The sequence below is a fragment of the Petaurus breviceps genome, unplaced genomic scaffold (assembly GCF_028583685.1).
Source record: "Petaurus breviceps papuanus isolate PSGF00001 unplaced genomic scaffold, PetGlider_PUasm1.0 178, whole genome shotgun sequence".
NCBI lineage: Eukaryota > Metazoa > Chordata > Mammalia > Diprotodontia > Petauridae > Petaurus > Petaurus breviceps.
In genome coordinates, this window is record NW_027185777.1 from 19,404,848 (window position 1) to 19,421,438 (window position 16,591).

Below are 16,591 nucleotides of genomic sequence, written 5' to 3' on the forward strand. Positions count from 1 at the left end.
CTTCCTTCCTTCCTTCCTTCCTTCCTTCCTTCCTTCCTTCCTTCGTTTTTTCCTTTCTTCCTTCTTTGTTTCTTTTTTTCTTTCTCAACTGTATCCCACTACTGATCAGTGTGGGAGATTTGACCTCTTCCCTTTCTAACATGGGTTGGTTTGCCCCCTCTTCAAGCAATTTGGTCCCTGCCCCTGATAGTTCACCATATTAATACTGAACTTTGAGTGGAAACTCAATTGATTTATTCTACTGCAACACAGAACTCCTGGGCTCAGGTGATCCACAATCTTCAATTTTGCCAGTAGCTGGGATGACAGATGTGTGCCACCATACTTGGTGATGAATCACTGCTGCTAAAGAAACTTGCCCATCTGAAATATGATATTTTTTCTTCCCCGAGTCTGACAATTTTGAAAATTTTGGCATGTATGATTTAATTCTGTTCAACAAACATTTATTAGATAGGTAGCCGGTGTTGTGGATAGAGAGGCAGCTTAGAGTTGGAAATGGTTCAAATGGTTCCTCTGACATTCGGATTTGTACAAGTCAATTAGCTCTCAGCTCCCCTAGGCAACTCTATAAGACCTTAGGTGATGGAGTGGATACCTACTCTCTACATTAGCAGAAGAAGTCCTCATCCTGTGAGTTTCCTCCGTTGCTGAAATCACAGGTCCTAATAAAAATAAAGTAAGACAAGTACCTGTGTGTGCAAGGCATTGTGTTAGAAGCTAGAAATGACTTTTTAAACCTGGGATGGTGCCTTGACCCATAATACTTGGCATTTTAGGTTGACAACTGAAGTACACTCTCTAATCCTCATTTCATCCTTGCCACTTGAAGAATTATGTTTCTGCCAGTGTTTTGGGAACAGCATCTGGAATTCTCACCAAGTTGGGTGTTCCACATTTCTTCAGCACTTATATCCCACTTCCCACATTGCACAAAATTGTCATCATCATATCTGGGTCACTATGAAAAAAGAATCTTAGAAGTTGACTAAAATGAAGTCCTGAGAATTTTAAGATGTATCCATGTTTAAAGACTAGAATGGGGATATTTTTCAAAACACTAAGTAGATTCAAATAATTGAATATTTAAACTAAGAATATGACTGGATTTATAATTAAACAAGTGGGGACACAGGTATGGACTGGGCTAAGTGACCTCTGACAAGGTCTTCTCACCTTGGAACATCCCTCTACCATGTTGCTCCCTTCTTCCATTAGCAAGTTCCTTCTAGGTGCCTCTGTTTTGGGAACAGGCCCAGGTCAACCACACTTCACTCCCTTGCTCTCTGGACTTTACTACTATGCTTCAACTTGGTCTCTTCCCTGACATTGTTTCCAGCTCCTTTTTATGTGCTGTTTTTCCCCATTAGAATGTAAGCTCCTTGAGAGCAAGGACTATCTTTTTGATTCTTTTTGTATCCTCAGCCTGGCAAATAGTAAACCCTTAATAAATGCTTATTGCCTTGCCTTGCTTCTGAGGTCCTTTTCAATGTGGAGGTTTTGTAGTGCCATAGTGAAAAAAGAGTGTCAAAATCCATTTAAATCAGAGGTTCTTAATCTTTTTTTGTTGTATCATGGTCCACTTTAGCAATCTGTAGCCTATGGACTCCTCAGGATAATGTTTCTAAATGGGAAAATAAAGTACATAGGATTAAAAAAGAACCAATTATACCAAAAGAACCAGTTATCAAATTAAAAAAAAATTCATAGACCCCAGGTTAAGGACTCTTGATTTAAATCTAATATTCAAACACCTGGATTGAAAATGTCCAACTATAATTAAAGGATAATGGGTTCTTTCAGAAATTACTTTTCTTTCCTCTTACTAGAGCAGTTTGCAAATGTTACAGGTTGCTGTGACAACCCAGCAGAGAATGTCTTATTTCTTTAAATCATCATCGTGGAGAAGAGGTTTCTTCTCAAAAAGAAAAGAGACAAAATTGTCAAATTCTTGACAAAAAAAACTGTCAAGAATCAGGGAGAACACAGACAGGAATATTTAGAACTGGAAGGAACCTTAGAAGTCATCTTGTACAGTGTGTTCATTTTACAGACACAGAAACAGAAGCCCAAGAAGTGAGGGGCTTGTCCTAGGTCACAAAGTACCTCAGGTCCTCTGAATCTCTCACACCTTGGTGTGTGGAGGAGAGTTAGAAGGTCACCAAAGGGTCTGCTTGTAAAGCTCTGAACAGCATCTCCTAGGAGAAAGCTTTTCCCCCTCTCTGCTTCTGTCACACGAGGGAAGGAAAAATAGATGCCTTCCAACATCTAGGAAGTTAGGAAGGCAGACTTCCCCTTCCCTTTGGTTAGCCTAGAAACAGACAGAGGACTCTAGTTAAAGGGACCAGCTTGTCAAGAGAGAAATCAATTGGGATTTGAAACTTTGAAACTAAGAAACTAAAGTTCTAGGTCCTTACACAAACAATTCCCAGGAACATTTTAATTATGTGTTGAGAGAAAGTAGGGGTTAGTATTTGGAAAAGTACATGCTAGTCAAAGTTTGTGACTGAATTAGAATTAGAACAAATGAGGATGCATTGATCAAATTCTCTGGTCCTGGGTTTCCTTATCTGCAAAATGAGGGGGAGGGATTTTCCTTTCCTGTACAGCTCTAAATCTGTGATCCTATGTGATTGTTTAAAAGAAAAATGCTCAGTCGGATCTAGGCATTTATTGATTTCTTTAGAAGTTGCTCCACAGCAGGGGCTCTTAAACCAGGGTCCATGAACTATAAATACACACATCTATCTATCTATCTATCTATCTATCTATCTATCTATCTATCTATCTATCTATCTATCTATCTATCTATCTATCATCTATCTATCTCTCTCTATCTACTTACCTATATACCTATCTACACACACACACATATATATACAGATATAATTTATGTGTATATAGTCAGTTTTATATACACACACATACAAAATATACACACATACAATTCGTGGACCCTTGGTTTGGAGAACTCCTGCTTTGGAGCAACTTTTAAATAAATGAATTCACACGTGTGTGTGTGTGTATGTACACATAGTTCATGGACTCTAGGTCAAATAAATATATATGGGTTAAATTAAACATATGTAAGTTTAAATAAATATATGTATATATTTAGTAACTATGCTTCAACATATTTGATTTCCTTTGTAATCTTGCTTATTTTGTTTTGTGCATTTAAAAAACCACATTATTCTAAGGGACCCACAGGCTTTACTAGTCTGCCATGACACACAAAAGGCTAATAATCCCAGTTCTAAGGTATCATACTTCTTACACTGCAAGTCTGTTTAATTCATCCAATGGTTACTTTATTAATATAATTTTTAAAAATAAATAAAATGTTCGTATTTCATGGCTATAAATCCAGGAGAGCATGCCCTGAAAAGCTGGTGCAGAACATGTTCCTACAGTGTGAACCATGAGATCAAGGCCGCGTTGCCACCTAGTGACAGTATTCTAAATTGCAGGTTCAGAATGGATGGATTCAGAGAAACATGGGAAGACTTGTTCTGAGGCCGAATTGAATAAGCAGGACCTGAAGGATAATTTATGTGATGACAACAACCAAAGAAAACAAAAAAGGTACAGAAAGTGACATAAGCAAATAGAACAGCTTTGTCACTACCTTTTAAACCTTAATATATATGTTTTTTTCCTCCACATTGCCTGGGTTAAGAGCATGACTCTTGTGTGATTTGGAAAATCTGCATAAACATTTTTGGCCCTCCATTTGTACCAAGGAAGAAGTCTGAATTACTGTGGTATTAAAAGATGAAATATGTTGACATTGTACAAATATATGCATAAATTTTATGCATTTCTGAGCTTCTAAACTTTTTCTGTGTCATCTGTGACTTCTGCAAAACTCCCCCCAAATTCCCATTTAATTTTTTATGCTGATCCATGATATATTAAAACTGGGATGGGGGGGGGGCGGCCAGGTAGCACAGCGAGTAAGAGCACCGGCTCCAGTGTCGGGATGACCTGGGGATCAAATCTGGGCTCCGATACTCAGCACCACACCCAGAAATAACTGGCCGTGTAACCTTGAGCAAGTTACTTAACGCCAATTGCTTTAAAAAAAAAAACTGGGATGGGGAAAGTTGTGATGTAGAAGGGATAACTGTATATTTTTCTTAAAAACAAAAATAACAGAACTATAAGTATACCAGCTTTTTTGTCCCTTTTGTATATGTAAAGGTCTTTGAAAAGAACATTTCTTAAAATATTATTACTATTATTATTATTATATTGAGGTGTTTGTTTGCTAATAAAATTCACAATAAAACTCCAAATTTAGTAAAAATATAAATAAATAAACTGCAGATACATTTTGGGGGCTGGGGGAAGAGTTAGATATGTAGCATAGTAGATAGAATACCATCTTAGAGTCAGTACCTTTGATACCTATTAATTGATTGACCATGTACATGCCACTTAAATTCTCTGTGCCCCAAGAAACTCTATAAAGACTATAAATTATAAATGGTCTACAGTGTTGGAGGGAATTTCAGTTCCCTGAATCTCTGTGTGCTATTGATACTACTTTGCTTCTGAGATCTCCATCTCAGAGCATGGCATTGTAAATGTTTTTAGCTGGGTTCAAGGAGTCATGCCAGCAAGGTTAAAGTGTGAATTATTTGCAATACTGTTCACATTGATTCTGTACCTATGATTTTTGTCAACGTGCTAAATCTTTTCTAAAGATCTTTTGCAACAATGCTTTACAAGGTCAATGTAGATTCAACCTGGTAGTTGACTGTGTTAGTGTCTGGAGATCATGAAGACCAAAGTTGTGTCTACAGGGGCCCCACATATAAATCAATCCAATGAATCTAACAAGCCTTTATATTGCCTCATGCGGCACATAAGACATTCCAATATCCACTATGGGAATAAGAATAGAGGAAATAGAAAACATGGCCCCTGCCCTTTAAATAACTTACAATCCAATACAGAAGATAGGGCAATATACCAATAAATTCCACATCAATGAAAAGGCATTTTAGTGTCTTCAATAAATAACCAGAGACAATCTACATAATTTGGTTGAGATTGATGCTCCCATCCCATGGCACCAACCCAGCTGGATGGAATGGGCACTGGCCCACTCTGCCACCTAGCTATCATGCCATCCAATTGGTCAGCATTTCAAATTCAGCTAGATGAAGGAATAGATGTGCAGGAAATGGAAATGGAATAAGGACTTAAAAGAGGGTAAAGGGAAAAGTAGAAAAATTTGAGGACAGGGGCCAGGAATGTGTTACTAATGGTAATGGGGAGATTGGGTAAAGAAAGAAGACAGAGAGCTCTGTTTTTGATGGGCTAATTTAAGGTGTCTCCATTAAAGTCCTATGCCTAATGCTGCTTCCTGGAATGGAGGTAATCCTAGGTTCTTGAAAGAGATGACAGCAGAGGACAAGTTCTGGTGGGTCCTACCAAGGTGTCATGGAGAAATTGTGATTACAAGGCTTATGACTGATTGTAGGTCTACAGCCCCAAAACCAGATTAGCTAACATTCAGAAAAAACTCATTACCACAAAGGTGGCTGCTAATTTATATTTTTATGTGTTTTGTTAGCTGTGCCAACTTGAGAAGACTGTTTATTAGGATGTAGCTAGGTGGTGCAGGGGTCAATTAGGTGGTAAGGTAGGTAGAATGCTGAGCCTGATATTTCAGCACCTCCTAGACCTGTGATGGTAATAGGAGTTCCATGTTTAAACTTATCAGGGTTTCCATAGATAAGTGTGGCCTCAGCCCCAGTATCAAGCAGTGCCCTAGTCACAGTAGTTGATCCATTCTTCCAATATATTGTTAAACCAATATGGGGTCTGCAATCTCTTCTGCATATTTCTTTTATCTGGGCTGGGGCTTGGCCTATCTCCCTGAAGGTGGGGCAAACTTGGATACAAAAATTCAGATTCAGAAATACCTGCAGGGGTGGTTCCTACTTCCCTGTTCATTCTAATGCTAAGTACCTTTTCTTGGTACAGCTTATGCAGCTCTTCAGTTGGAATACCATCTATTCTTCTGAAGTCCACCCCTGCTCTTAATAGAGCAGTAAACAGTTCCCTTCTTGTTGGTCTATTTTGTCTATGAATCCTCTGGCTGTTTACTCTTCTCTCTCGAGGCAATTTGTCTTTTTCCCATTCCCCTAAATCGCTTAATTGTGAAATCTTATCCAGCACCTCTGAAAGAGGGTGCCCTATTTCTCCAATTAATAGAGTCAGAATTAGGTGCTTATAAGCAGGAGGAGCCGTCTTCACTATGATATTTCTATGAGGAACTCCTAGGGGGGTATCATAATATGCATTTGCATCTCCAATCAGGATAGCAGTTTTCATTACCTCCTCCTTTAGCTTTCTCATACAGTCTCTAAGTGAGTACCAGGGTCTGTCTCCCCTAGGCCACATAGATTCAGTAGGATATTGCTTTTTGCATCCTTCTGCAGCTAAAGCTAGAAGATTAGTTTTGTTATTTCCTCCTTGCATATGGTGATCCCTAAAAGCCTGGTGTACAAAAGGATTCTGACTGATACTTATGAATTTTAAACAGTCCTCATTGTCCAGTGTTATTCCTCCAGTGCCTTCATCAGTGATTCTTACTATCCAAGACACTAAAGACTCCCCCATTCTTTGGGTGAATCTACTCAATATATCAGTGATCTCCTGTTGAGTGAAATCCTCAATTATCTCCCTGGACTGTTTTGCCTCGGTGGTTCTCCTGTCTTCTTCTTCATATGGGGAGAGCTTCTACATTAGAAGACTCCTCATCTAACCTTGCTCCATTCTCCTCACACACATTCTCCTGGAAGCTGTCAGGGCAACTCTTCCCAGCCTGTACAAAAGCTGCATGTGCATTCGTTCTGCTAGTTTTTTGCTTCCTTTTAGCTACATGAACAGTAGCTTGCTCCTGGACCACATGAGTCCCTCCAGTTTGCTCTTCTGAGTGCTGTGACACAGAAGAATCCTCAGGCAAACCAGCTGACTCCCTAGCCATCCGAGCTCTTTCCTTCAGCAGCTTATCCCTACTTTTACACATAAAGTGATAACTTGTTAGCAGCACCCAGCCTCTCCTGCACACTCCTGCCAGTTCTTTGCCTGGTTCTATGGGTATTGCTTTCAAACATCTTTCCAAATCTCCAGGTTCTCCCTCTTTTAGCCTTGGTTCCCAGTTTTCACAGGGCCCTGTGCTTTTAGCCCATTCTCTGGCTAGAGAGGAATAAGGCAAATCCTCCCATCCTGGAATAGCCATTTCTCCCTCCAAAGCCCCACTGCTTCCAAATAGAGGCCTGACATTTTGTGATCCCATCCTGGTCGCCAAATGTATCAGCAATGCCATATTCACAATGCCTATGGAGATTACAAATATGCTGATATAATTATCCATCACAAAATACATCATGCTTGCCATATGGGGGAATAAGCTGGAAAATTTATTAAGATACCAAAAGACTGAGTCCCAAAACCAGAAAGTGAAAGCCATCAGAGTAGTTATGACATTGGCACAGGTAGATAAAGTAGAAAGCACCCACATTTTCAAGCCTTTGAAACAGAACAGGCTACCTCAGGCAAAGGTCCTCCTCTCCCCACGCACAGCAACCACCCAGCGTTCGGGAAGCGCGCTCCCATTGCTGATACAGCCTGGAGTCAGAAAAACTCATCTTCCTGAGTTCCAATCTGGTCTGAGACACTTACTAGCTGGGTGACCCTGGGCAAGTCACTTAACCCTGTTTGCCTCAGTTTCCTCTTCTGTAAAATGTGCTGGAGAAGGACATGAACAGCAGCAAGGCATTTCATAGTTCCATAACTTTTGAACTGGAAGTAACTTAAAATGGATGTTGCCTAGTTCAACCTCCTCCTTTTACAGTTGATAAAATTGAGACCCAGACAGTAGAGTGACTTAGGTCACCAGGAAATATGTGACCAGAACTCCGACTGGAAATCCAGGTGTTGTGACTCCAAATCCAGGTCTTTGTCTGCTCAGATAACAGACCTTTGACATGCTGAAGCAATTGAAGGGCATGGCAAGGAATCCAGTAGACATGTCTTTCAGTTCAGACCTGTGATTTCATTAGTGTAGGGAGCCCCATTTATGATGCAAATTACATTTTTAGTCTTAGAGAATTGCCTGGGGACACTGAGAGATGAATTATTTTGCTCAGAAGCATAAGGTCAGCATGTATCAAAGGCTGGAATCAAACCCACGTCTTTCTGCCTTCCTGAGGCAAACTTATTATCTGCTATACTATGTATACTATCTGCTATACCATGTATACTATCCGCTATACCATGTTGCTTCTCACAGATATACTAAAGAAAACTACACATAGAGTCATAACCCATGTAGGCTCTATCCTATAGATCCCAGAAATAACTTATAGAGTCCAGAGACTGTGTCATAACTCTATCAGATACCTTCTATTTTATTTATGCCTGCTCTCGATACCACATGGAGCTGATAGACATTGTAGATCCATCAGAAATCCTATATAGGTTATGTCCTACTATAGAGTCTAGAGGTAAGTCATGAAGGCCATCTTCTATAGCTCCATCAGGCAGCCTTCATAGGTTATATAGCTATCTTATATAGGCAAATTCTATAGATTTAACACCTATGCTACATCCTACAGTTCCTAACACAGCTAAGGCAGGACAGAGGCTGAGAGAAAAGAATTCTAAAGAGGTCCATAGGGGCACCACATGAGAAGGGAGTAAAGAGAATGTGGATGTCTGACAGCTACTTTTCAATCTTTTTCTCTAAAAAAAAAAAGTCACACATTTGAGACATCTGTTAAAATATAAACCACTTGATGAAATTTATGAAGTAATTTTTACCACGTGAGAGTCCCCCATTGTCATAGAGAATGACACCCAGGCCACTCAAAAACCCAGCCACTGACATAGTTTATGTTGAGAGAGAAGGCAGAGACAGGGATGTCCGTTGCTTTTCTTGAGGGTCTTCCACCCAAGGACTCAATCTTGTATGGTTTGGGAAAGTTACCAAGCGAACAGTGGCCTGGAGGGCCCTGCTGTGTATGTGGTGAGAGATAACAGAATGGTGATTTCAATCTTTGCCTATAACCGTGAAGGGAAGAAATTTCTCCAATTTGTGGTTATTTACAGCATTGTAAATCAAGCAAATGCCATGAAGAGCCAATAAAAATTGTTTAAAATCAGCCTTAAATAGCTAAACTCTCAACAGCAGCTCATAAAGTGAGACTTGGCGGTTGTTAGGCAGTTACGGTTAAATTGACAGCCCTTTGGGGAGTTAAGATATCCAGAAAGCAGAGGTAGTTAGGAATATAGTGATAAATGGTGGGGGTTGTTGGTCAAACAGATTTTACAGGGTACGTTAAAGCCTGGAGAATTCTATGAAGAACTGAGTGGCCCTGAGAGGGTGTGCAAAACCAAAGAAGGCACTCCTTCACCAAGGGCTGGTTCATTCTCTATGACTCCAGTGGGGCCTTGTATTTCTCACCCATGAACATCTAGACCAGGGCTTCTTAGCCTGGGGCCCATGAACTTGTTTTTTAAAAAACATTGGGATAACTGTTTCAATATGAATGTTTTCCTTTGCAATCCCATGCATTTTATTTAATGCATTTAAAAATATTATTCTGAGGAGCCTATAGCTTTCACCAGACTATTGCCAAAAGGGTCCATGACACAAAAGAACCTCTGATCTAGAGAAGAAAGGGCCCTCCCAATTCGATGTAATGTGCTATTTTTTCCTACCTAAAGGGGATAAGAAGCTGTGCAAATACAACTGAGGGAAAGTTTGAAGGTCAAAGTATATACAAGTACCCCAGAGGCATTTCCTTTTTTTTTTTTATACCCTAATAAAGCAACGAAATACTAACTTCCCTTAACTGTGTTTGGGCTAGCACTCACTGTAGGAACTTTATTTAGATGCTTTCTTCATGGCATGGATTTATGGGTAATAATTTATAATAAATACATAAATAAAGTCAGTTTTACTTATTTTTTTTTTCAAAGTCAGGAACTTGTTTGGCTCACCTGTTTAAAACAAAAAAATCGAAAGCAAAACCAACAATTCTTCTTTTGGCCAACAGAAAGCCCTCTCCTGTTCTAAGTAAACATTCCACTTCTCCGAGGATGCATTGTCAGTGACATAGGATAAACTCTTTCTGCCAAGGTGCTCATCTCATGTTTACAATTTGATTGAGCCCTTTCTCTCCTTTCCCAAGGCCACAGAAATGCCTGGATACAGATAAACACACATTTGGTGCTTTGGGATGACATAGTAGACCCTGGGTGGTCCCTTTGTCCAGCAGCTCCCCTGTTTGCCCCCATTACATTAAAAAATAAATAAATAAGCCCAGGGTTGATAGTCCTTTGGCACCAAACCCACTGGAATCAGTTCAAGGTCTACATTCATTTTACCAAAGCTTTCTTCTTATGCTGCTATCACTTCTCAATGATTCCCTCCTCTCAACAGAGCACTCCCTCCCTTGTAACAAGGAAGTACAGTTCAAACGCTCTGATATTATCTGAATACATATGCCTCATTCTGCACCTGTAGCCCACCACCTCTCTTCAGAGGGGCTTCATTTTCTAAGTTCCCTGAAGTCACAATTTCAAATCTTGTTTTCTATTGAAGACCTACAAAATATCATAGCTTAGAAGTCTTCAAGGTCAACTCATTTAATTTACAGAAAGAAACTGAGGCCTACAGAGTCTAGGCACCTTGCCTAAGGTGACAGAACTGGTGAGTATCCAAAGCATAAATCAAACCCAGATCTTCTTCATCGCAAGTCCTGTGCTCCCTCCATACCATTGTTCTGGCATGGGTGGATAGCCAAGGCACTCTCATGAACCTTGGGTACCATAGCCATAGAACTCAAGAGCCGGGAGCGGTCTGGAGGCCTCATCTGCTTAGTCTCTCAGTCTCTAGACAGGACCACACCTAAATCATCCCCAACAGAGTGAAAGAGCCTCAAGTCTGCTTGTACTCTGTCTGTTTATTTGTATGAAGCCGTGCCATTGAGCAGAGTTGTTTTCCATGTAGCTCCAGGCTGTTGCCTTTGTTTGTTAAACATTGCTGCTACTTGGGACAGCCAGAAGGCAGCTCTTGGACTTCTCTGTCCAAAACATCTTGAGCAGATTCTCCTTGAGCCAAGGGAAGAAAGAGATGCAATCATTGACACTCGGAAATCCTTCCCCACATGGTGATCATCTTGACCTGTGTCTGGGGACATGATAACCTCATCTCTATAATGCATAGAAGTGCACCCCTAGCTCTCTCTTCCAATTCAATTCAATCCTACGAGCCTACCGAGTACAGAAAGCACTGGGGTATGCCCTAGAAAAAGCACTATGTTAGGAGTATGCCCTATAAAGGCAAAAATGAAAAACCATATCTGCTCTCAGGGAGCTTGGGTTCTTCTTGGAGACATAAAATGTAAACAGATAAAGACATGCCAGGTCATTGGAGGAAGGGTAGAACACAAGGGAAAGCAGTGTGGCACAGAACAAAGGACACTGAGGTTCCCTGGTAGAATTTAAGCTTGTGTCTAGATGACTTCTGAGGTCCCTTCCAGCCACAGAGAGATGATCCACTGATGCCAAAAACACAAGTCTGAATCCTGGCTCGGCTGCCTCTTATCACCTGCATGACCTCTAGCAAGCATTCCATTTTTTTGAATTTCAGTTTCTTCATTTGTAAAATAAGGCCAGCAAGATGGTCCCCTATAGAGTCAGGAAGACCTAAGTTCAAATCTAACTGCAGACACTTACTAGCTGTTTGACCCTGGGCAAGATATTTAACCCTGTTTGCCTCAGTTTCCTCATAGGTAAAATCAGTTGGAGAAGAAAATGGCAAACCACTCCAGTATCTTTGCCAAGAAAATCCCAAATGGGGCAAGGAAGTGTCAGATGTGGAAGAAAACAACATCGAAAATTAAGGGGTTGGAATATTACCTGTCCACATTGTTCCTTCTAGTTCCAAATTTGTGAACCTTTGAATAACTAGAAGAAAGGCTTCTGTGGGAGATGGAAGAAAGCCGGGATAATAGGTGTTGGAGATAAGAGGGAGTGCATTCCAGGCATGAGGGGGTAGCCTGTGCAAAGACACATGGAGGCAGGAGATGAAATGCCCAATGGAGAATGGGAGGGAAGTGAGCAGAGGCGTATGGCTAGAACTGAAAGTGTATGAAGGGGACTAATGTGAAACATGAGGAAAGGAAGTTTATAGCAAAACTGTGCAGAGTTTTAAATACCAATCAGGAGTCTGTATATTTTCCTAGGAGCAAGATAAAGGACATTTTATTATTTTATATTTGTATTTTATTCATTAATTTGTTCATTCTTTCATCTATTTATTTACCTATATATTTATGTATTCATTCATTTTACTCATTTATTCACTCATTCATCTATTTGTTTATTTATTTAGTTAATTAGTCTTGCTGGTAAATATTTAGGTCTCACATGAAACACTTTTAAGTTGAATTTGTATTATTAGTATTTCCTCCATTGCTGCCTTAAGTCTAGCCAATCATCGAGATGATAAATCAAGCCCTGATTTACAGTTCCCTAATTTCTGAGGTGTAAACGTTCACATTGAAAATTTATCAATTGGCACTTATCAGTTCGTCCGCACTAGCATTGGCAGACCTCTGCATGGAAGTCACTGAGGTTTCCCTCACTGAGTAGTGAGGGTTCAGACCTATGCTTTAGAAAGATTTTGATTTTGATTTCAGCAGCTCTGTGGAGGATGGGTTAAAGAGAGGGGAGATTCCTCTCAGGGAGAACAATTAGGAATTTGTCACCACAGTTTAAGCCCTCAATAGTGAAGACTTACCTCTTGTGGAATGGCAAGAAAGGAAGGTCGGGGCCTTTCTTTTTCTGTTCTGAACCTCTACAGGTACCCCAGTTTCTAAATGTCTCAGTCCCAATCTCCTCTTTGAGTTTTTTTGGTCAACATTCCCTTCCCTGATCTCCCTTTTCTTCTCACCCAGAAACTCATTTTCCTGTCTGTATATTCTTCCAAAATATCCTCATCCATAGATACCCAAGCATAGAATACAATTTTTAAAAAAACAACCCAGTAGGAGGAAAATGATTTATTCATTCCTTTTAGTAACCATATACTCCATAAATCCTTTCCTGAATCACTCAGTCAGTAAGGATACCAACCACCATCATCTTCATCATCATCATGATCACCATGTAGTGCTTATAAGGTTTATTTGCAAAGCACTTTACATATCTTATTCTTCTTTGATCCTCCCCATAACCCTGTAAAGTAGATGCTATTATGACCCCATTTCACAGGTGGGGTAATTGATGCTGAAAGTTTTAAGTGATTTCCCAACGGCCTCAAAGCTAAGTATCTGAAGCATAATTTGAATCCATGCCTTCCTTGACAAGTCCAGACTCTATCCATTAGCTCATTTAACTGCTCCCCTCCCATCCAATGAAATCCACATATTTTACACCTCTTAAATGCCATCAGTCACATATTATTTTGTATTATGGTTATTTGTGTTCACATCATCTCCCCCTACAGGACAGTAAGTTGAATGAGGGCAGGGATTATATTTCCCCCAGGATCTAGTATAGAGTTCATGGAATAATAAACGTTTGTTGAATAGAACTGAATTGCATATAAATGTTCTTCCCTAGGTTATAGGAAAATGGGAACTCTTTATGTGATTCACAAGTTAGTTCCATGTTCTCCTTGCTCTGCTCTCAGAAGGGGGACATAAAGTGATGAAAGCTGAAACACTAGTTTAAGTCAATGCTCTTCATGAAAACTCTTAAAACATGAGTCTTCATTTAACATACACTCACTGTTTCCCAACCTGGTCTGGCCCCAAAAGAAAATAGCGTGCATGTGATGATTAAGGAACAGAAATTAACATTTATTCCAAAGCTGTCGAGATTTTTGGCAGTAATTAATTTTATTAAAATGATTACATATGGCAAAACAAGGAACAGCGGTAATAACGTTTCTCTACAATATAAATTATGACTTTGATTTTCAGCTGTTGGCTCAGCGTTGTTCAAGATTCTTCTTTTAAAAGGAAATGGTGGGGGGAGAGGTGGGGAACAGAAGAAGCATTTGCATTTCCAGAAAATGTTAAAGCAGCAAAAGGAAAAATAAATTAAAGATAATTACTGTAGGAAATAATGCCAAGTATTCGTTAATTGTAAAATGGACTTAATGTGTTTATGGACCAATCTCCATACTTTGGTGATTAAAAAAACCAACACACGTGTTCCACAATGGCTTATCTTCTACATTTATACTGAAAAACAAATTTGTTGCTGCTTAAAAAAAAAAAAGATGACAGTGCTGAATGATCATTAATTCAAATGAAAATATTCTGCATACCTTGAACTGAAGTTTGTCAAAACAAAAACAAAGTATTGTCACAAGATAATTAATGCCTGAATAACTTATGATAGTATGAACAAAAGTGAAGTATTTGTCATTAGTTTTCAGTTATCTGCTCACATTATGGAAAAATTCTGGATGTAAAATATCGAAATGCATCATGGAACTCTGACCGCCTAAAGACAACAAAACATGTACTCCATTTGTTCATACAGTCCTGGTGCATACTTCTTGCAAGACACTCAGATGTCATTGCAAACAGCAATTTAGAAAAACAAAGTAAAAAATATATATACAAAATATTTTTATATCAAATTATCTTTATCATACACTAAATAACCCCAACCCCCAAAGCTATGTTACAATGAAAAGTGTCCTACAAGGTACACCAAGATGGATTTTTTTTCTGACTCAAATAATTTAGTATACTGGAGCAGACAAGGTTTTGTAAAAGTATTCTGAAAAATAAAGGAGAATTTTACCATTTGGATGCATTATTAGGGTGTTCATGCTCTCTCTTTCATACACACACACACACACACACACACACACATACACAAACATGCACTATTCCAGTTGTTTTTTTTAAGGAACAGAATAGTTTACAAATGGAAAAAAAAATTCCTATCCCATTTCCCAACAAATCAAACCTTTTTCATCTTTCTATAGTTGGTATACTCTTAAGTCATATTCAGAATTTCCACTGTTAATTCAAGGATATTGTTATTTGACTGAAGAAAAGATGGTGCTCCCCCCCTCCATTTTTGTATTTATTATTTTCACTCAATGGCAATTTTGTTCCAAAATTTGAGATGTTATTTCTTTAAAATGCATGATTTCGTATCGGCACTTAATCTCCTTGGCAAAACCTAATGACCTTTCAATATTACAGGGACTATATGCTTTTAATTTGTGGGGTGACTTTATTGTGTGTGTGTTTGTTTGTGCATACCCACACATACACACAAACATATATTTATCTCTGTCTTTTGCTCCTTGAAAGATAGACTATCAATTTAAACCTCCCGATTTCACACCAATGCTGTTTTGACCATGCCATAGCTATAACCATTTCCATCATGGCAAGACACCGAGTTCCAAAACAAGTAAGATATGGGACTACATGTTTAATTCTGTACAAAAAAATTTTTTTGGTTATTTATTTAACAACTTTAAACAGTGTGTAGCAAAGCTCAAGAAAGAAAAAATCCAAAGCGAAATTTCAGCTGGGTGGAGGAAGGAAGTTTTCTGGTGAAGCTTGCCATAAGGGATGTCTAACTGAACATGGTGCATAGCTTAATCTTTTCAAATAATTTGGACACACTGTTTCTTACATATACACATTGTGTGGAGTATTGCACTTTTCAACGAAGTGAGTTATGACGGCAGTGGATAATATACTGCATAGACAGCAAGAAACATGCACAAGGAACTTAATGCCAGTCTGACAGATACATTGGACCATACTTAATACTGTGGAATTTTTTTAAAAGGGGACATTTCCTTTAAACTGAACAGATCTCCAAGTTTTAAAATTTTGAAATACTGAATATATTTCAAGGGCCCTCAGCAGTTATGGTTTCAGCCCTGGAATGGTCAGGCCCATCTGGAATAATACATAGACTAATAAGCATTATGGCATTGTCATTTTGAGGCATAACCATTCTGCTATGCCCACGTTAGAGCTTATTTTTGGAAAGCAAGGCACTTATTGTAATAGCAATGCAGACATTTTATGCATAGTTTGAGTAACATAAAATAAGTTAATATTTTGATAAAAACTGATTTTTTTATAATTTATATGTCTTTTATAGAAGCAACTGGACAATTTATTTAATATAATTAAAAAAAAAAGAAGACCAAAAAGTCTGAAGGGAGTAACTGCTTTACTGACCATGTCGGGAAGGGAACAGTTTTTGACATTTGCTCCAGGTCTCAGGTTCTGACTTGACAGAAATGCAAATGGCGTGAGGAATGTCCATTGGATCCCGCAGTTAGCAAGCATTTAAAACTGCTGGGCTAGTGGCACTTTGACAGTCTTGACCTCTGATATATGCGATGATTTCTGAATGATGCAGTTGGTGGTGCCCTGCACTTTGTCCTTTCCCTGTGCGAGATTAGTTAAGGCCATAGCTGCATTGATCTCCTTCCAGTAGGTTTCATCTTTACTTGCCCCCTTTCCATTAGCTGCACTAGAGTTAGGCAAAACAAAACAGAAGGTCT

The 16,591-nt window shown here is 39.1% G+C and overlaps 1 protein-coding gene and 1 long non-coding RNA gene across 2 annotated transcripts in view; one reads left to right on the forward strand and one right to left on the reverse strand.

The window, feature by feature from the left end:
- Nucleotides 1-16,591, forward strand: part of LOC138159968 (uncharacterized) — an 82,218-nt gene that overhangs the window by 29,879 nt on the left and 35,748 nt on the right. The window contains exon 2 of the long non-coding RNA XR_011168027.1: nt 3,471-3,585. This is a non-coding gene — a long non-coding RNA (uncharacterized lncRNA). The remainder of the gene's footprint in view (nt 1-3,470; nt 3,586-16,591) is intronic.
- The window catches only part of MKX (mohawk homeobox), a 103,262-nt gene continuing 101,554 nt past the window's right edge, over nt 14,884-16,591 (reverse strand). The window contains exon 7 of the mRNA XM_069086370.1: nt 14,884-16,560. Coding sequence (XP_068942471.1) covers nt 16,374-16,560 — 187 coding nt within the window. The 3' untranslated portion in view covers nt 14,884-16,373. The remainder of the gene's footprint in view (nt 16,561-16,591) is intronic.